Source organism: Dunckerocampus dactyliophorus, chromosome 5 (assembly GCF_027744805.1).
Source record: "Dunckerocampus dactyliophorus isolate RoL2022-P2 chromosome 5, RoL_Ddac_1.1, whole genome shotgun sequence".
Classification (NCBI taxonomy): Eukaryota; Metazoa; Chordata; class Actinopteri; order Syngnathiformes; family Syngnathidae; genus Dunckerocampus; species Dunckerocampus dactyliophorus.
The window spans coordinates 31,267,601-31,289,712 of NC_072823.1; the positions used below are offsets into that span (position 1 = coordinate 31,267,601).

At 42.6% G+C, this 22,112-nt stretch overlaps 1 protein-coding gene across 4 annotated transcripts in view; it reads right to left on the reverse strand.

Annotated features, from left to right (window-relative positions):
- The window catches only part of pot1 (protection of telomeres 1 homolog), a 60,122-nt gene that overhangs the window by 17,684 nt on the left and 20,326 nt on the right, over positions 1-22,112 (reverse strand). For all 4 annotated transcript variants that reach the window (XM_054775810.1, XM_054775811.1, XM_054775809.1 and 1 more), the window contains exons 7-10: positions 20,857-20,965; positions 14,696-14,826; positions 14,334-14,627; positions 13,788-13,940 (exon numbers count right to left, since the gene is read on the reverse strand). In XM_054775810.1, the coding sequence (XP_054631785.1) occupies positions 13,788-13,940; positions 14,334-14,627; positions 14,696-14,826; positions 20,857-20,965 (687 nt within the window). The remainder of the gene's footprint in view (positions 1-13,787; positions 13,941-14,333; positions 14,628-14,695; positions 14,827-20,856; positions 20,966-22,112) is intronic.

Here is a 22,112-nt window from a genome sequence, read left to right on the forward strand (position 1 = left end):
ATCAAAAAGAGCATCCCGGCAACTGTGGACCCTCTACAGTTTGCATACCGCCAGAACCGGTCCACGGATGATGCAGTCAACACTGCCATCCACACAGCCCTTTCTCACCTACGGGGCCAGGACACATACGTCAGAATGCTATTAATAGACTATAGCTCTGCTTTTAACACAGTCAGCCCCCACAAACTCACAAATAAGCTCCTCACACTTGGCCTGTCTCCCTCCCTCTGTAACTGGGTGTTTAACTTTCTAACAGGCAGACCCCAGTCAGTCAGAGTCCACAATCGCACATCCAGCTCAAGAATTGGGAGCACTGGGACCCCACAGGGGTGTGTGCTAAGTCCGCTCCTCTACACGCTCTTCACCTACGATTGCGTGGCCTCCCAGAACAACACCAGCATCATTAAATTTGCGGATGACACTACAGTCATCGGCCTGATCACTGGTGGTGTTGAAACATCATACAGAAGAGAGGTGGCGGACCTCATAGCTTGGTGTCGTGATAACAATCTCCTTCTCAATACAGATAAGACTAAAGAGATGATCATCGACCCAAGAACAAGGGAAAAGGAGCCGCATAGACCCCTGTTTATTGATGAGACTGAGGTGGAGAGGGTGAAAACCTTCAAGTTCCTTGGCACACACATCAGCGAGGACCTCACCTGGTCTCACAACACCCAACAAATTCTGAAGAAGTCCCAAAGGAGACTGTACTTCCTGAGAAGACTGAGGAAATTTGGCATGTCCACCACAATCCTGAGTTGCTTCTACAGATGCACTATGGAAAGTGTCCTTACCGCCTCCATCACTGTTTGGTACGGTAACTGTACAACACGTGATAGGAAGGCACTCCAGCGGGTGATCAAGACCTCACAGAACATTGTTGGGGCAGCTCTCCCCTCACTGCAAGACATTTATAAATCTAGAGTCCTACGCAGAACACACAACCTCATCAAGGACAGCACACATCCACAACACTCATTATTCACACTCCTACCGTCAGGCAGACGCTACAGGAGTTTGAAGTCCAGGACCACAAGGCTGGCAAACAGCTTTTACCCACAGGCCATCAGGCTTGTCAACGAAGCACTCACACACGCCACACGCAACACACGCACACACTCATAGCACTTTATTTATTTATTTGTATTAATGTCTCTTCTGTTTTGTTGCTTAATTTATTGGTATATATGTTTATGTGTTGTTTATGTTTCTTATGTTCTTATTCTTACTTGTGTTTTCTTTCTTTTCTTGGGAGAATGAACAGAATAAGATTTTCATTGCATGGTATAACTGCTGTTTTACCATGCACATGACAATAAAACTCTCTTGAATCTTGAATCTATTTGTATTGCTTGAGGATGCAAATGAGAGAATATCAGCCTGAACGGCAACATTGATGTGAGCACGGGAAGGTGCATCTTTGCAAAGACAACAAAGTGCTTTTCCTTCATTGTCTCTTGCGCCTGTGAGGGATTAAGAATATTTAAGGCTCTCCGCTCTACTGCCGCTACCGGCGTTGGCATGGCGACCAGAGACCCGTCAGCGTGTTAAGTGCTTTACGAGGGGTGTTTCTGAGCGATTTGCCCAATAAGATGGCCCAGCAGGGACCACACTTAGTCATAATGGAGAGATTATCACCATCAGAATGTATGCAGGAGGCGTTCGGGGAGCGTGGGACACACGGATCCTGGGATCAAAGAGCAACGGGGCCTGTCTGTAGCAAACAAACCATTTTCTTACACAGGTGCGACGAAACACCAACATCCGCCTGACGCCTGATAGCTGAGATGCCGCCGCCGCCACCTCTGCCTCCCTGCGTTAGTGCCGCTTGAGTGCTCGGTAAAAAGGCATTCCTTAAAATTCAAAATGGTCGCTCTGAGCTTATGAGGGCTTTTCGTCCAGTCGAGATGAGGTTCGGTGAGAGGAAGAAAATATTCATTTCTGACTGAGAGGAAATGGGCTTTTTTTAAAGATCAAATGCAATATGCGGGGCTCACATCTTATTGGCTACTTTCATGATACAAGCTAACCTCTAAACTGGACATGTAATTCCGAACGTGCACCCATCATGTAAAAAGTTGTATGACTGATAAAGAATTTTTAAATGTGACTTAAAACATTGCCTGTACACCTAATAAAGCTTTTATGATGGCCACAGCTCCTATAATCCCTCGTTTATGGCGGCTCATTGGTTCCAGACCCGACTGTGATAAGTAAATATCCGCAAAGTAGGATTCCTGATAAATGGATAAATGGAATATTTTCATAGTTAAAGCATCGGAAACCTGTTTACCACCTTCTAAATACAATTTTTAACATTATTAGAGCCCTCTAGACATACAATAACACCCCATAGACACTTTTACACTCCTTTTACCGAATACAGTAAACATAAGAGAAAATAAGACAAAAGACATAGAAAACCTGTTTACGACCTAACAATGTTTTTTAACATTATTAGAGCCCTCCAAACATGAAGTAACACCCCTATAGTCACGTTTACACTCCTGTTACCCAATAGAGTCGACATAAGTAGGGATGTCCTATAAAATTGGCCCACTGATATTATTGGACCGATATTGGCATAAAAATTGAATATAGGTATCGTTTTTAATGAAAGTCGATATGGCTCTTTCAGCACATGTCGCAATAACAGTCAATGCGCAGCATATACTTGAGCGGATGTTTTGCTTAACCGTGTTTGGGGTGGTAGGACGTGGCTAATGGTGAGCGAGGTAGCTCATAGACGTATACAGTGTATATGTAGGTGCCGCATTGACCGCAGAGCCATACGTCAATGTATTGCATGGAGCAAGAGTCGGAGCGGAGACGATGCCTCATTCATGTGCCTGTGCGGGTTTGATGGGGAGCAGAATCCAGAAACTATGCATTGCATGCATATCGGATATCGGCAAAAAAGCCAATATCAGAAAGCCAATATCAAAAGCCAATTCTAAATACACTTATTAACATTAGAGCCCTCTAAGCATGAAATAACACCCCTATAGTCACCTTTACACTCCTATTACCCAATATAGTAGACATAATTGGCAAAAATAAGACACATAAGATCTATAAAAAAATATGTACAACCTACTAAAATATTAATAGAGCACTCTAGACATGAAATAACACCCCTATAGTCCTTTACACTCTTATTACCCAATATGGTAGACATAATCAGAGACTATAAGGCATATGAGACCTCTTTACAACCTTCTAAAAATGCTTAACATTATTAGAGTCTTCTAGATATGAAATAACAACTCTATAGTACTATATTTACACTCTTATTACCCAATATGGTAGACATGAGAGAAAATATGACATAAAACATACAAAACCTGTATATGACTTTCTAAAAACGGTTTATGACATTATTTGAGCCTCTATAGTTAGCTTTACACTCCTACTACCCAATATAGTAGACATAATAAGAGAAAATAAGACATAAATAAAACATGGCCTCATGTGTGTTGCTATAAATGTGTTTCAGTGCACGGAAAGATGAGTAGAGGACGGACAGAAAGTGACATTGGGGGTTCAGAGTTGGTGCTTTAGCTTGGCGTGAGTTACAGCTGCAACAGTAGCCTGTGGTAGGGACTACTGTGCCTGCTGTAACAAAAAACTTTTGTCCCCCGCACCATCAAGACTGGTGCTTGTGTGTCTCACCCAACATTACAGTAACATTACTGACACCTAGTGACCAATGTACAACACTACATTTCATCACAACCTCTGTGAATGCATTTTCCGACTGCCTTATGTTTGTATTTTGCCCCATTTAGGCCAAAGAATTCGTAAAATAATAGGTCGTACTCACCACTACGTCATGTTCGTGTGTTGTATGTGATATGTTACATCTATTACACAGCTCATGAGCATTAAAGCTTAAAGCTACACACACACACCCTCAATTCCAGCATCAAAATAGCAAGCTGTCATGAATGGCAGTCCATTGCATCTTCTTATTTATGGTGGATGATTGTGTTTAATACAGCATTTGGATGTATGTGTGCATCTATTACTACTGTGTGTGTGATGAACATCAATGACGGCCGGTGAAGTGCACTTTTGTCACGGCCGCTGCTTCTCCGAGCGAGAATTCCGCCTGGGGGGCCGACCACATAAAGTCCCATTCACCTCATAGCCGTGGTCACTAAACAGGAAACGGCGTGGGTGTGAGGAAAGCACCACGTTAGCCCCCCCATTTCACATTTCATCAACCGAGAGCGCTAAACAGGACATAATGAGCAGGAGCTTGAGGGTCAAAATATTAGACAGTCTCTCACTATGATGCAATACAATAATAAAAAACATTGTTTCATGAATGGAAAAAAGTTGTAATTTTTATAAGAATATAGTGCTAATATTTTGAGGAAAAAGCATAATTATCCAAAAAAAAATTAACTAATGAATATATTCAATTAAATCCTTCAATCCCGGCCATTTTTCTACAGGCAACCCCTTCAGTAGCGGCCATTTTAGAACATTTTGACTGATCTTTCAAGGCACACGGCATATTGTCTTCTATGGCTATATAAACATGGAACCTACCAGAAGAAAGATTAGACTCTTGTCTTTCATCGAAAGAAAAAAACTTTGCTTCTACCTTGTTGTGTTCTTTAGTAATCAGCAGTAGAACAAAGGTAAGTTTCAGGAAAATAGCAGTTACTGACTAAAAAAGATACACACGTGCACACACTGAGTGAAAATTGTAAATAGATTGTGGTGTTATATTTGTAAATAAGTTATTATACAAACAATGTTTGTATAGTTGTTTAGATATTTGAGCTGTCACAAAGGCAAAAATATTTGTGTCAGAATGAAAGTTATACATCTTTTCACAAAAAGCTGGCTTTCTCCCTTTTCCAGTCGGGAACTGATATTTTCCAGAAACTGTTACTCAAGAGGTGGTCTAGTGGTTAGCACGTTGGCCACACAGTCACAGTCAGGAGATGGGGAAGAACTGGGTTGGATTCTCCCTTGGGCATTTCATGTTCTCCCCGTGTGTGTGTGGGTTTTCTGGGTACTCCGGCTTCCTCCCGCATTCCAAAAACATGCATGTTAGGCTAATTGGAGACTCTAAATGGTCCATAGGTATGAATGTGAGTGTTTGTCTATATGTGCCCTGCCATTGGCTGGACACCAGTCCAGGGTGTACCCCACCTCTCGCCCAAAGTCAGCTGGGATAGGCTCCAGCATACCCCCGCGACCCTAATGAGGAGAAGCGGCATACAGTAGAAAATGGATGGATGGATGTTACTCAAGAAGAGAAAAAGGTAGAAACAAACTTTTTTTCTGATGAAAGACGGGAGTCTAATCTTTCTTTTGGTAGGTTCCATGTGTATATAGCCCCAGAAGACAAGAGTCTGTGTGCCCTGAAAGATCAGTCAAAATGCTGTAAAATGGGCGCTCCTGAACGGGGTGCCTGTTGAAAAATGGCTGGGATTGAAGTTTCGGAAAATTAGGTTTCCACCAAGTTCTCGTATTCCGACAAAGTCACAATATAATGGGAATAAAGTAGTAACTTTACGAGAAAAAGAACACGTCCATGTTGAAATATTTGGAAAGTGGAAAAACCAACAGAAATGGAAAAAGAAGAAAAAAAAAAGTGTAAGAAAAAGTTTATACTAATAATAGGCTTTTACACCTTAATCACAAAGCTTTACAAAATGTATAACATCCAAGTGGCCTGTCCATCCTGTGATTTTTAGGCACGCGACCCTCGATGAAAAAGGTCTGGACGCCCCTGCTATTCCGGCCAGGGAATCCTCTAACCATCTTTATTATGTCTGCGCGTGTTTTTTGTCAAAAAGCACACAGAACGATGAACAACCTAACAGCAATGAGGCGTTCAGGTGCAGTGTGTATTTCTGAGTGCTGAGTGTTTTGTTTGTTTCCGAAAATACGACTGCAAAAAAACATTGCAAGCGCGGGAACTTTGACAAAGGTGAGGAACACTACCAGCAGCAGGTAGCATTTTATGATAGTAAACGCTGTATGTATTGAAGTGGATGTTTGTAAGAATTCTCTGACTGAAGGGGCTCTGCTGTATATCCCATGTGACATGTTGCTTTTTACTCTTTTGTATGTGTGGGTAATTGGTGGAAATCAATGACAGTGGAGGTGACATACACACACAGACAATATCTACTCTTTTGTCATTATGGGATCCATTCTGCGGTCTAAAGGCCTTTCTCTCAGTCCATTTCACACAACATCCCCTGTGATTCACCAAAGGAGGCGGGCAATTGGAGAAAATATTGTTCAAACACTTCTCCTGTCGATGTGTTGTTACTTAGAGACAAGTGTCTGACAAATGTAATTAAAGGAACCCTGCAGCCATGATGCATTGCTGCCGGCCTCACACACAGTGATAACTTCATTCTTTGCCACCGCGTTTGTTGGGAAAAAAAATAGAGAAAGTAATAAAATAATTTTTAACTAGAAATGTACAGTTTTGGGAGAAATTTCGTGTGAATGCTGGCGATGCTGACACTGAACTGCAATGCTGCACTCACTGTCGCGTCCTGCGGACCCTGATGCCGGAGTGAAATGCTGCAGTTAGCATGCTAGCTGTCAGCATGTTAACACCAAGCATAGTTCGAAGTATCTAAGATAGTTCTAAGTGTCAATATAAGACAATCGTTTAAAAAAGGCTAACATGTTAATGTTAGCATACTAGCAATGCTAACATGCAAACTTATCATGCTAACACCTAACACGAAACCACTGTCTATGTAAGTTTATACCTTTGAAAATGGCAAAAATGCCCACAAGTTATTATGGTAACTCCTCACACTAAGTGTCTATGCAAGTTTATATTTTTGAAAAAACAAAAAAGCTAACATTCTAACACCTAGCATGCTAGTGATTAGTCTTTACGTAAGTTTATCGCTACAAAAATGGCTTCAAGGCTAAGATACTAGCTAGCATATTAACAATGCTAACATGCTAATGGTTAGCACGCTAGCTCATCTGACTGGCTTGCTTGCAGCCTTCACACAATTACCATATTTTCCATATTTTACTACATCTTGGCTGGCCCTGCATTTTATTAGTTTAACATGTTTTTAAATGTGAATTCAAACTGACTGACATGAGGCAAGGAGTGAACATTACCATCGACAGCCACGACAGGGCACTCTAGGCTTGGATTGAATCGACTGAGTGATGTGGAATGAGATTGGGAGCTTGGTGAACTTGCTTGTTGGACTTGCTGGCTTGTTATGTTCATTTAGCATAAGCCTAAGACGTGCGGGTGAAAAAGTGTTAATGTGTTACGTTAACTATTTAGCGTTGGTGCCTTTCCACAATAGAAGTCTGTTGTTAGTTTAATAACGTGCACACCCGGTGCTTCACAGTGGTGTGGCTTTTGAGACAAACTATTCAACAATGAAAAAATACAAAGAATTACAGAACCTAAAAAGAACACGCTGCCTAATTTTCTGGTCAATCAACCCTTCCCTCGCATCCCGGGCGTGACGTCTATATGTGGCTCTTGGATATGCTTGCTTGGCTGTAAATGAACAGGTGCGATCACACCAATGAAACCCTGTTAATTGGAGTCGTGATGACGCCTCGTCTGCCTGTGACAAGTCTCAGCTGCTAGGACGACCTGAGCCTCCTGATTCCCAACCAACATGAGTCAGGTGTCCCATTCTAATTCTTGCTTTCATGTCTTTGTAACATTCTGATACACTTTATGGGAAAGGCAACACTACTCACGAGTACAGGCTGGCTCAAGTTTCACTGACTCACGCGTTCGCAGCAAATTAAGTTTCATTAACTCATGTACTTGCTGACTGTGAAACTTGAGTCAGTAAGTCCTGTGAGTCAGTGACACTGAAGTGGGTGCGAAACCATGAGTCAGTAAAACTCAATCACTTTTTCGAGTACCCCTGAGTCATTAAAAGTTGAGAATCAGAGTACCCGTGAGTCAGTGATACTCAATTTCCCCAATACACATGAGTCAGTCAAACACGAGTCAGCGAGTATCCGCGAGTCGGTGAAAGTCATTTTGTCGAGTACCCGCAAGTCAGTAAAACTCGAGTCTCTGACCACCCGTCAGTCAGTGAAACTCAATTTGTCGTGTACCTGTGAGTCAGTGAAACTCGAGTCAGCGAGTAGCCAATAGTCAGTGAAATTCAATTTGTCCAATACCAATGAGTCGGTCAACCTCGAGTTGGCGAGTACCCGCAAGTCAGTGAACTCGAGTCTCTGAGTATTCGTGTCTCAGTGAAACTCAATTTGTCGAGTACTCCTCAGTCAGTAAAACACAAGTTTCTCAGTACCTGTGAGTCAGTGAAACCCAATTTGCTGAGTACCTATGAGTCAATCAAACACGAATCGTCATACCCATGAGTCAGTGATTTGAGGTGGTTCCACCCAATCGCTACCCTGGTTACCCTGACTTCCGGGGAAGCAATCGCCTACTTGGAGAGTGTGTCCCACCACAGTGGACCTTGCTGGGCCACACCAGGCTGGCACACCAGGGCGCTTGTAGAGTGTGTCCTACCACGGTGGACCTTGCTGGGCCAGGCCAGCATGGTCTACCCTGGTCTACCCAAGGGGCAGCACATCGGCTACTTGGAGAGACCATAGTGCACCTTAGTGGGCCAGGTTCCATGTTCCATCGCAAGCTCATTCAAGAAGACGTCTGGTCTTTCAAAGGGAAGGATGAAGACGGCAATGTTTAAACTGTGTGTAACGTCTTTCTGTGTACTAAATATGCCGTGTCACGACCTGGAAACATGCGGCTTGTGTACCGGTGCGGCTTATCTATGGATGAATCTGTTCAGTGGGTGTGGCTTAAAAACCAGTAATATTAATCTTTAACAGTCTTACTGACTTTGGCTTTCAGGGAAGTTCATCAACTTTAACCAACACACAGAACAAAGACGCATACGTTGTTCATGGTTGTGTGTGCTTTTTGACAAAAAACACGCAAACAGCAGCTCTGGCTGTGAGATGCGCTGTGCAGCAAGTTGTCCGCTGTCATTCATTGTAATTAGCTTGTTACGTGTCATTATTGTAGGCTGCATGTCCTTGGAAATTCACACCTGTTTGATCGCTGGTGGAAAAAAAACCCCAAAAAAAGACTTTCAGGAAAAAGTTCTCTCTGAAAAGGAGGTGAGTGAATCTCAGCGAGATGAGTCACCTTTGCCAAAAAGTAAAGCACTACTTGTGATGCTGGACGACATGTGACAGCGCGGGCTTAAAAACATGCAAGAGAAACAAGGAAAGACTTGCAGCAGAAAAGTCAAAGTGGACGCTGGACTGATTGTCCTCTGACAGCAACACGGTCTGACGTCAAAGGCAATTTGACAACACGTACGATGAAGCTGCTCAGGTACGAGGTATTCAACACTGTGGCGTAATATTCCCATGTGAGTGTGTGTAATTCAATGTGACGTTGCAACTGACACAAAGCAATTTATGTCTCAGAGAGCTGAATAAAGATGGATGTGCTTCCAAATCTCAGCCGCGCACACACCCTGAAAAAGAAGATTCCAGCTTTACTTTGCAGAGACACAAGCAGCTTACAAACCTGAAGCCGTTTTTCGATGAATTATTCATTGTGACAGAAACTTTCTGATCTCCTCCCACAGCAAAACAACAAAGTAGCGATTAGCAACACTGTTTCACACCAACCAGTCCCGTGGGTGACACACAACACACGCACACGCACACGCACACACACACACACACACACACACACACCACAGCTCCATCTGCTGGACCTGGTGGGTCGGTACCCCGCTTGGCCCCAATGCTCGCGTACTGTCATTGTCTAAACATGTTTTGTGGAAATACTTTAAAGTCATCACCACGTTGATGGCAGTTGATGGGTTCCAGACCCCAACGTGATCACTGAAATGCAGGAAAATAGGATTTTGGTAGCAGAGGATGGAAACCCTGTTTACGTCCTTCTAAATATGCTTTTTAACATGACTACAGCCCTCTCGACATGAATAAGACATAATATAGACTCACAAATGTTAGCATTGATAGAGTTCCGTGTTGTTCTTTTTTTTTTTTTTTTTTAATTCCAAAAATTCGATAGAACCTTTTCCACTGAAAACGAATGGGACATTTTTCAAACTTCCACCATTCGCAGATTTCTCAACCGACTGAAACCGTTCCACCATGGAAACATTCCACACATCCAGGGCTTCAGGCTAACTTTCCAAAAATTCCAACTTTTCTTTGATCTTAATCACTCCACTACTTCAACATTTTTTAACCAATTCCAACATCAAATCGTTCAGCACAATTAAGGATATCTATTTTGCACATTTAAAAAAATTCAAATTTTTCCCCAAATTCCCATTTTTGCAGAAAAAAGTATTATTTTGAACATGACATTTTTTCAAAATACATGAATAAAATACACTTGAAATTAAGAATTTGCATTCATTTCATCACAAAAATAAATACATCTCAAATATTAACAAGGGAATGAATAATTTTGAGGACAACTGTATATACGACATCTCCTGAATGCCGTGGTTAACATCCGCCCCAGTTAGCATGTTTTTCAGTTAACATCCCAAATTTTTGCTTAAATTTTGCCTCGTCTTGGGTTCGCCCGCTTTTTTAGCGTCCAGAATACCGTCCGGTTTGTTTACACCTCCATCTTGATGACCAACTCTTGCAATACTTGCATGTGATCGCGCAATGCAATATCCAACAACAATCCAACAAAACGAGGTAAAAGTGATGTTGAATGTCCATTCGTTTGTCATCTTTCCTTATTTTCTGCATGTAAAACTATAATTACGATCTATAAAATGTGTTTTGTGTTAACATGTTTGGCTGTCTGGAATGGGTGAAATGGATTTACATTATTTTCTAAATTTGCTTTGGTTAGAGTCCATTTTGGTCTGAGTCGGACCTTCTGGAACGGACTAATGACGTTAACCAAGGCACCGCTGTATTGTGTATAGCAGGGGTGACCAACACAGTGCCCGCGGGCACCAGGTAGCCTCCACAACCACATGAGGCACCCGCAGGCCTGCTTTTCATTCAGGTGTTCAGTTAATAATGTGAGAACACTATGAAGAAAAGTATTCTGAAACATAAAATGTGAGTTGTGGATACCAGCATTGTGTGAATGTTTTGGTAAAACAAGCATATTTGATTTGTATGGGTTGAAATAAGGTATGAAAATCATTTCTACAAAAATGAGTAGCTCGTGGCCATTTTCATTTTCTAAAAGTAGCTCTCGGAAGAAAAAACGTTGGTGACCCCTGGTGTATAGTATTTTATTCATATTATATGCTGTATTATATAATTATATTTGTATTTTTACATTTGAAAAAGTTTCATTTGGTCAAAACATAAGTAAAATGTACTTAACTATGCATATTTTTAAACTAATAATTGACCGTAGTCAACCATGACACAGTATGATTTATTAATTTACTCATTCAATAGCAAAGTAGCAGAAATACGTTTCTATAAACCTGAACGCCTGTTCCCTACAACGTGTTTAGACGGCAAAAAGAGGTGATGACGCAACTCTCCACAAATGGATTTCACTTCAGAGCAATTTTAAGCCATTAAAACGGCCACAAGGTGGCAGAACTGCATTTAATTAGAGGTTGGGCATGGATCATAGATGGAAAAACCATGACAGGAAGGAAGAAGTTTGAGAGAGCATGGAGGTGAGGAGTGTGCAGAAGGTTAAGCATTGCAGGGAAATTTTAACGCATGCCCACGCACACGCGCGCACATATGCACACACGTAGTTCAGTAGCAAATGTGAAAGTTGTTAATAGTTCACAGTGTTATATTTGTAAATTAACTCTTATTTTGATGTAAAACAGCCCTTTTTGTGTTGTTTATGTTGGTATAGTTTAGATATTGTCACAAAATCAAAAAATATTTGTGTCAAGGTGAAAGTTATGTTTGAAATGTATCATTTCACAAAAAGCTGGTTTTGTCCTGTTTTTAGTGGGGAACTGATATTTTCCTGAAACCTACCCATGTTCTACTGCTCGAAAGACTGGGAGTCTAATCTTTCTCTTGGTAGGTTCCATGTTTATATAACCATAGAAGACAATATTCTGTCTGCCTTGAAAGATCAGTCAAAACTGGTCCAAAATGGCCGGGTTGAATTTTGAAAAACGGCTGAGATTGAATGACTTTGTATATCTTAGAAAAAATGCGATAGAGCGAAGCTGTAAAATTGGAAGCGCAAAGCGGCGAGGGATTACTGTATTTTGTTTTTCTATCGTCCTGCTGACTAACAGACTCCCGTAAAGCTGTCATTATTGCTGAAGGGTTTATTTAGCAAAAGCACAAAGACAACATGATGTCATTTAGGAATGGGCCGGTGAATGGCTTGAAGTATACCATGTTATGGAAAAGTCACGATTTCAAATCCACCAAAATTGCGCGTCATAGCGTTTCTACGACACGTGAGAAAGTGGAGGTCCAACAATGGGGAAATACTTTGTCACGTCCACTCTTTTGAACGCACGAACTAACCGGAACTACGTTCCTCACCACCAAAATCCGCCCAGAACTCGGCTGCCGAGACTGCTGATGTGGATGTCATACAACTTCATGTCAAAAAATCCCAACTATCCTTTTAAAGTATATTGCACAACACAACCAGTTACAACCAATGTTGTAAGTGGTAAGGTGCAAACAACAATACGACAAGTGCAAGACGCATGACTTTCACAACAACCCAACTTTCACTCACTCACTTGCCGACTTGAGTTTCACTGACTCTTGGGTACTCAAGACTGGAGCTTCACTGACTCTGGTGTGCACAAAAAAATTACTCTCACTGACTCATGAGTATTCACCAACTCGAGTTTCACTGACTTGTGGGTATAGGACAAATTGAGTTTTACTGACTAATGGGTATTCCGAGACTCGAGGTTTAATGACTCAGGGACAGTCAACAAATTGAGTTTCACTGACTCACGTTTATGATGACTCGAGTTTCACTGACACAGGTGTACATGACAAATGGACTTTGACTGACTCATGGGTACTCACCAACTCAAGTTTCACTGACTCATGGGTACGATGACTTAAGTTCCACTCACTCACAGTTAACAAATTGAGTTTCCACTGACTCATGGGTATTGGACAAATTGAGTTTCACTGACTCATGGGTACTTGACAAATTGAGTTTCAGTGACTCAGGTGTACACGACAAATTGACTTTCACTGACTCAAGGGTATTCACCAACTCAAGTTTCACTGACTCATAGGTATTGGCCAACTCCAGTTTCACTGACTCCCGTTTACAATGACTCAAGTTTCACTGACTCACAAGTACTTGACAAATTGAGCCGCAACTGTTAGAGAACCCGGGAGCTAATATATGTAAACCATGCACCCAGTGCTTATAGGTTAACTGAATAAAAGGCGTTAGGGTTCATGTCAAAAAACAGAAGTCTTCTTAAAGTCTCGGCGCAATCACGAGCTGTCGATCCTAAAAAAAAAAAAAAAAAAAGACACGGAAGATTGCGGCTCCATCTGATTAATGTGTGTGCAGTCAGCAGTTTTCCAGACAAACAACAACTTCCTGAGTCTCACGCAGTAATCTGAGAGGGCTCAGCAGAGAGCAGCTTTATTTGCACAGACTGGCTGATGCTGCACGCCGTCATCCCTCCCAGTACTTTTCTATTTGTCTTAAAACGCAGGCAAATGGGAGAAGTTCTCTGCGTGTTTGTCTGTCAGCGGTATTTTGGAGTGTGTTTAATATCGAGACTGAAGCGGTTTTCCCTCTGCCAGGCCTCACTTCAAACACTCACCTTAATCTGCTGGGCAAACTGCACGTGGTTGTCATAGACCAGCACGCTGGCGATGAGCTTCTCCCGCTCCTCAGAGAAGGTGGGCCCCTCCACAATGTTGGGCTCCACCGTCAACTTCAGCAGAGCGTGAGGACACCTGGTGCCGTCCCATACCTGCAAACAAACACACATACACACAAACACACACACACACACACACACACACACACACGGTACACTGGTTTAATGCTGTCGGATTTACCAGTATGGTGTCATAATTCCCTGATATCGCCCAATAATTATCGTCCCAGTTTTTTTTTTCCTAAAGGAGAAAGCTCATCACATTTTAATCTTGCGAGAGCTTGTGACACCCCTACTAATAATGCATCACTTCAATGTACTTACATCAAAGAGGGCTCGCACAATAACAATTATCACTATTCCCCTCATGGAATGCTGTGCTGCACGCCGCATGAGCCAAAGTGTTTTTAAGTCATGGGAGCGCGTTCCTAACCACAAATTGTTGGAGATAAAAATGCCACATCAACTTATGTCCATCTTCCTTACCCTCAGCAGGGTGCACGTGGTGTCGACGGTGGCTTTGGCGAGCAGCTGGCAGGTGAGGTCGAAGTACATTTTGGGCTGGACAGCAGACAGCGTGAGCGTAGCGTCGGCGGGTAGCAGAACCTGGCTGGCGGCCCACAACCGCAGCTCCTCCACGGCGCGGCGATCCTCCTCTGTGAAGTGGAAGGACTTGCTGGCGGTGCGGGGCTCCACGCCGGCACCGACCGCCCCGTCAAACGTCAAGGCGGAAAAACCGAAGGTGTTCAGCAGCGTCAGGGTGTCGTTGTACAGGTGAACCTGTGTGGGGAACATCAAGGCGTTCAACTCTTGCCAAGTCAGATTTGATACGCCAACAGAGATGCAACCTTGACTCTGTGCATGCGGATGATGTTGCCAATCTGGAAGATTTGGGGATGGGACTCCAGTTTGCCACAGAAGATGGTGCAGCTGATCTTCTGCTGAGACTGATCAGTTATCTTCAGACTGGAGCAGAAGTCTGTCAAGACAAGACAACTTTTTTGATTATCAACACGGTTTCTTGTGTGCAACAGTGGGGTCCAAAGTTTTGTATTGGCCTGCAACTTATTCCAAAAAAAAATCAAGTTTCTTGTAAAGTATAACCAATAGAAATGTGGTGTTACATATATGTTACACTGCTCAAGCTCAGTGTACTCCTTATTTGAAAACAACTGAACACTTTTTTTGTGTCGCACAAATGTCCTTTGAATTGTACAAAGAATACAACCAGTCAAAAGTTTGGAGATGAGAAAGTGTCTCCAAACATTCAACTGGAGACACTATCATGCCACTGTTAGTTCTTTTCAGTGTTTGTTGTTCTGTTTTGTTTTGTTATAGCGTTCCAAAAAATTTAAACATTTAAACGTGAGACTGAGGTTGTATTTTCATATTTGTTTTCCATAAAAGTAACTTTTGACCTTTTAAAACTGTATTTAAAGACATTTTATGGCATTTTAAGGTCCTAAATTCAAATAATAGAATTTTAGACATTTAACAATATTAAACGGCAAGGTAAGTGTTTATTGGATCTAGAATGTTGATATTTAGTTTGATATGCTTTTTTACAAATTGTGGTTGCAGCAGAATGATGTTTATTTTGTAAAAAAAAAAAAAAAAAACTCGGTAAAAGGGATGTTAAATGTCCATTCGTTTGTCATTTGTCCTTATTTTTGCATCATTTTTGGCATGTAAAACTACACTAAATTACTGTCTATAAAATGTTTTATTTATTATTTTCTATGGGAAAATTTGCTTTGGTTAGAGTCTGTTTTGGTTGGAGTCGGATCTTCTGGAACTGACTAATGACGGTAACCAAGGCACCACTGTAATGTGCACAGTATTTTCTTCATATTACACTCAATGAAAATATAAACGCAACACTTTTGTTTTTGCTCCCATTTTTTATGAGATGAACTCAAAGATGTAAAAGTTTTTCCACATCCATAATATCATTTCTCTCAAATATTGTAAACAAATCTGTCTACATCTGTGAGAGTGAGTACTTCTCCTTTGCTGAGATCATCCATCCCACCTCACAGGTGTGCATATCAGGATGCTGATTAGACACCATGATTAGTGCACAGGTGTGTCTTAGACTGCCCACAATAAAAGGCCACTAAGGACCAATAAAGTCAAACTATTGAGAGAAAAAAGTTGTATCCTAACAAGATAAAGTAATATTTTTACAAGAAGGTCGTGATAATATTATGAGGGGGAAAAATTATTTTAATAGCATAAAGTTGAAATATGAAATTAAAAAGATGTTATTCTTCAAAGTCAAAACAAAACAAAACAAAGAATAAAGTTATAATTTCTGGAAAATTAGGTTGGGGAAAAGGTATATTATAAGAATGGAGTCACAAAAGTATGAGAATAAATGTCTAATATCACAAAAAGCAAATTTACAAGAAAGTTAAAAAATGAGAAAAAATTTAAAAAAAAACAGCAAAAATGGCAAAAGCAGCAGTAATCTTACAAGAAGAATGGCAAAGTATTAGAGCAAAAGTTACAATATTATGAGAAAAAAGTGAAAATATTTTAATTATAATTTTGTTCTCATAATTATGAGAACAAAATTTACAGGAGGACAGTTAAAATATTGAGAATTAAAAAAAAACTGCAAATAAGAGCAAAGTTCATATGAATAATGAATTTTTCACCTGTATGGCTAAGCTGAGATGCAGGCTAGTTGTTGATATATAAAAACATTTTAGCAGTGTTACTTTACAAAACATCAAAGTGGCAAAGTTGCTCCTTTCATTTTTCACTTTGTGGCCCTCACTAGAAAAACGTTTGGACCCCACTGTTTTAGAGGAAAAGTGCATTCTTTTTGGAATTTTGCCTCTTTTCTGTGCATTCTAAAGACATAAAAACAGCTAAAAAGAGGCAGCGAAGAATGCACATAATGATATGCACCTTTTCTGCCTATAAAGCCTTCTGAAAAAAAGCTCCTCTGTGAATCACCACCTTATTATGGTGGAAAGGTTTGAGTACCCTAGTGATCCTAGGCGCTATGTTGTCTGGCGCTATATGCCCCTGGTAGGGTCTCCCAAGGCAAACAGGTCCTAGGCCAGACCAAGACCTGATTCTGAAGACCTTATGAATAAACGGAAGAGGAGGGACCGCACCTCGTCCGGACGTGGGATACCGGGGCCTCACCCTGGAGCCAGGCCTGGGTGAGGGGCTCGCAGGCAAGCGAGTGCCTTGTGGTCAGGTCTTCACCTGTGGCCCAGACCGAAGAAGCCATCTGCGATCTTCCCCTCCGTGAATGCACCACCTGCGGGGCAAGCATAAGGGTCCGGTGCAATTGTGTTTTGGGCAGTGGTCGAAGGCGGGCGCCTGGGTGACCCGGTCTTCAGCGGCCAAATCTGGTTCTTCGGACATGGAACGTGGGGAAGGAGCTCGAACTTGTGAGAAGGGTTGAGACATTTCGACTAGATATAGCCGGACTCACCTTGACCCACAGTTTGGGTTCTGCAACCAAACTCCTCGAGAGGCACTGGACCTTGTTCTACTCTAGAGTTGCTGCAGGGGAGAGGCGGTGAGCTGGTGCGGGCTTTTTAACAGCCCGCCGGCTCGGTGCCCATATGTTGGAGTCATCCCCGGTGAATGGGAGGATAATTTCCCTATGCCTTCAGGTTGGGGAAAGGGTCCTGACTGTTGTTTCTGCGTATGTGCCAAACGGCAGTTGAGAGTACCCAGCCTTCTTGGAGTCCATCAGAGGGGTGATGGAGAGCACCCCAACTGGTGACTCTACTGATTCTACTGGGAGACTTCAACACCCATGTGGGCAACGACAGTGTGACCTGGAGGGGCGTGATTGGGAGGAACGGCCTCCTCGATCTGAACCCGCGTGTGATGTTATTGGACTTCTGTCCTAACCACAGTCTGTCCATAACAAACACCATGTTCGAACATAAGGATGTCCACAAGTGCACTTGGCACCAGGACACACCATTCGTCAAGTCTTCAAATCTCACCTCCGGCAGAGCTTCGCCTGAATCCAAGGGGGAGAACGAGGAAATCGAGTTCGAATGGGCCGTATACTGTTCCTCCATTGCTGAGGCAGCCGATCAGAGCTGCGGCCGCAAGGTGGCCAGTGCCAGTTGTGGCGGCAAGCCCCATATCCGATGGAGGACACCAGAGGTAAGGCTAGCCGTCAAGCCCAAGGAGTTCTATCGCGAATGGATGGCTTGTGGGACTCCTGAAACAGCTGACAGGTACCGGCAAGCCAAGCGGCACGTGGCTTCGGCGGTGGTCGAGACAAAAACTTGGGTGTGTGTTGGAGAAATGTATATAAATGTTATCATATATTTGTCTTAAAGAATGTATCTTCCTTTGTTTAAACCACTATAACCTCTGTGCTGTGTGTGTGTCTGAGCAGTAAAGTTTTATGGGGCTACGGAGAAGAAGATGAAGGAACTCCTCTTGACCGCATGAGCGCTCAGCTGATTTGGTTCCTTCCTTAGTCATGATTACTTGTTATCTTTTCTATGCACTCATCCACAGAGACTCTTTGTAGATCAAGAAGAACAAACAGGAACTGCTAAATAACAGATGCTTGGATTGTTCTGGAGTAACTGTTGGATTTATGATGTGCTTACATCTTATTCACCGGACCTTTTGAACCCTCTGTTTCTAAGCCTGCTGCATGTTTACAGATTCACACTCTTGATTGTTTATGTGAACACCCACACACACACACAAACACCCACATACACAGTTAGATAGATTGTATTGTCACGTTGCAGCTGTTGTGCTCCCCCTCCCCTTAGAGCTGCAACGTGCTCTGTGTAACTAGGGAATCCCCAACAGAATAAAAGGGAGGAGAACGCAGAGTTTACTCAGAACGGATCGAGGTTGTAAACTGAGTACATCTCTGTCTGTTCTCCTCGCGAGTAAAAGCAATCTTGTTGTCTTCTTTCTTCTTTCTTATTGTGTTTAGAATGTTTTAGGTTGCTTGAACCTGACAGTGTGGGAGGAGTTCGGTGAGGCCATGGAGCTTGACCTTCCGTCGGCTGATGTTCTGGTAAACCGTTCGACGCCTCAGCAAGGGGAAGCAGTGCCCGTTATACACTGTCACAGCGGGGACGGAGGCCTGCTGACATCGACTTAGGATATCGTCGGACAGTGGAAAGAATACTTTGAGGCCCTTCTCAATCCCACTGACATGCCTTCCACAAAAGAAGCACAGCCAGAGGACACGTATGCGGACAGTTCCATCACCGTGGCTGAGGTATCTGGGGTAGTCAAAACGCTCCCAAGTGGCAAAGCTCTGGGGGTGGATGTGTTTCACTCTAAATTCCTCAAGGCTCTGGGTGTTGAGGGACTGTCTTGGCTGACACGTCTCTTCAATGTTGCGTAGAAGTCGGGAACAGTACCTCTGGGTTGGCACGCCGGGGTGGTGGTCCCCCTTTTCAAGAACTTTGACTGGAGATTGTGTTCCAACTATAGGTGGATGACACTCCTCAGCCTCCCTGGGAAAGTCTATTCCAGGGTGCTGGAGAGAAGGGCACGACAGTTAGTCGAACCTCGGCTACAGTAGGTGCAATGTGGTTTTCGTCCCTTCGCGGAACACTGGACCAGCTCTACACCATTGCAACGGTACTGGGAAAATGGGAGCAAAAACAAGTGTTGCGTTTATATTTTTGTTGTGTTTAAATGGAATTTTTTTCAAAAGTACAAACTTTATATGAATAATGCATTTTCCACCTATATTGCTAAGCTGAGATGCAGGCTAGCTTTTCTTGAAATAAATAAATAAATAAATAAATAAATAAATAAATAAATATATATATAATGACCTTTTAGCAAATCTACATGTGTTGCTTTACAAAACATCAAATTGTCAAAGTTGCATCCTGTCATTTTTCACTATGTGGCCTTCACTGGAAAAACGTTTAGACACCCCTGCTTCAAGAAAAAAGTGCACTTTTTTATGGAATTTTGCCTATTTTCTGTGCATTCTAAAGATATAAAAACAGCTACAAAGAGGCAGCTTCGAATGCACGTTATAGGATGCACCTATTCCGCCTATAAAGACTTCTGAAAAAACCTCCAAAATGCATTTACATAATGTAGCCTGCATACAGTATTAACCAAGCTACACTGACATTGTTGCTGTTGTTAACATTGTTAACCCTAACCCTTGTTTTTGTTTTTGAGTATGGAAATGTTAACACTAGGTTTGCTTAAAATGACAAAAACGGGGCAAAATACAGTTACTAAGTATTACAAGTTATCATGAACGTGCCCGTTCCTACATGCTCACAGCATGGATATGAAACCAGAAAACCTTGGAGGTGTTTTAATCGCAGGATTTCTAGGTGGAATAGGTGTGTCCCATTACGTGCATTCATTAGCTGCCTCGTTTTAGCTGTTATTCTATCTTTAGAACACACAGAAAAGATAAAGACATGAGCTCATGCCCCACATAAGGATTGTGGATGAAGGGCAAAATAAAAAAAAAAGTGCACTTTTCCTTTACGGTGAAGAAATAAACTATTCAATTCAAAAAGGAAGAAATATTTGTTTGCGTACACGTTGGAGTCAGTCAAGGTTGACTTGTGCCGGACGTGATTTGTTGGAATGTAAAGGCAACGCTTCCAGATCTAGGGCGCGGCAGGGAAAGCGAGCAAACGCAATAGAGAGGACTTGTTGTGGTCGCTTGGCTGGATGAGATGAGATGATGTGATTCCATTCTCCTCGTGGGTGACCAGGAGGAGCCGTGCGGAGCTGTGAAAGTTGAACGAGCAGCTTGTTGACACGTGCGCGTCCATAATTAGAGCGAGAGCGAGAATGTCTCTCCATCACGCTCCGCTCCCTCCGCCTCCCCTCTCCACTTGGCTGGGTGTGTGGCAGGAATGATGATATCCATCCAAGCAAACAGCTGCTCCGGCCTGCTCTCAGTCTGTCTCAGTCTTTGTACAGTAATTGTGTGTCAGCTCATTGAGTGCTGATAGATCTCAGGGGGCTCGTTTTTTTTGCTTGTTTTTTTTTACTGACTGACCTGAGCCGCGGCTCTTGAAGGGCTGCTTGAAGAAGACCACCACCCCGTACACATTGACCACTTCGCCGGGCTTCAGGTTGTCGAGCTTGGTGTACGTGTACTTTGGAACCTTGGACAAACAAAAGTTAATTTCCCTCCCGGGATCAATAAAGTACATCTACAGTCAAACCTGTCTATAGCGGCCACTAAAGGGAAACGGCAAAAGTGGCCACTATAGGCAGGTGGTCATTATAGACAGGTTGGCGGCCATTTTGAATTTGTGCGAGCACATATTAACATGTCTGTGATTAGAAGCTTGTTGTGTTTGCAGATACATATAATTATACTATTACATGTTGGCCAGTAGAGGGCACTGTGGGACTGCGGATAAAAGTTGTAAAGAACAACTAGGCTTGTTATTCTACACCACCCACAGAACAAAGCTGTGCTACTATAGTATATATACACGGCAGAGTGTCATTACAGCTTTAGTTCATCGGGAAGTGACGGTGGGCGTCCCGAGGAGGAGAGCTAGGCTCAGTGCTAGCTGTGAGTGTCGAGAGAGTTGGGAAGTGTGTTTATGTTGGCGTGGATGTAAAGTCCTGCAGTGTTCTCCGCTGTTAATAAAGCCATTAAAGTGCATCGGCGACGTGAGTCTCTCCTTCCCCACAACAAGCGGCATTACAGTATTGACCAGTGCACATTGTCTCACACCAGGAAATAAACGGTGTCACTGTCTGCTACAAGCTCCAAAGAAGACAGCTTTTTTTATGTGGAACAACTGACAGTTTGTGTGGATCTTGTGAATGATTGTGACTGAGCTAGGACTCAGTAATTAAAGTCTGCACACGACGGCTTCATTGATTAAAAAACGAAACTTTTTCGTGCATGAAGCTTCTGCTTGAGTCGGTATTTTATATATATATGCGGTCAGATATTGACCAAGGGAGACAAAATGGGTGGCCGCTGGCCGCGTTAGACAGGTGACTGCTATACACGGGGTCTATAACACGTACATTTTCTGCGGGGGATTTTTCAGCGGCCGCTATAGGCAGGTGGCCGTTATATACAGGTGGCCGCTAAGAAAGTTTTGACTGTATATGGCACATTCTAAGAACCTGCTGAATAAAAAGCATTACTATCAGACTACTCGTTTTGTTCTGCTGTAAATAAACTTCTAGGGGCCTTTCTGACCTTCTTCATGCAGTGTTGGGAGTAACAGTAACCAAACACCATTGCCATTACTGACAGTCAAATGTGGTGCGTTATTATGCACA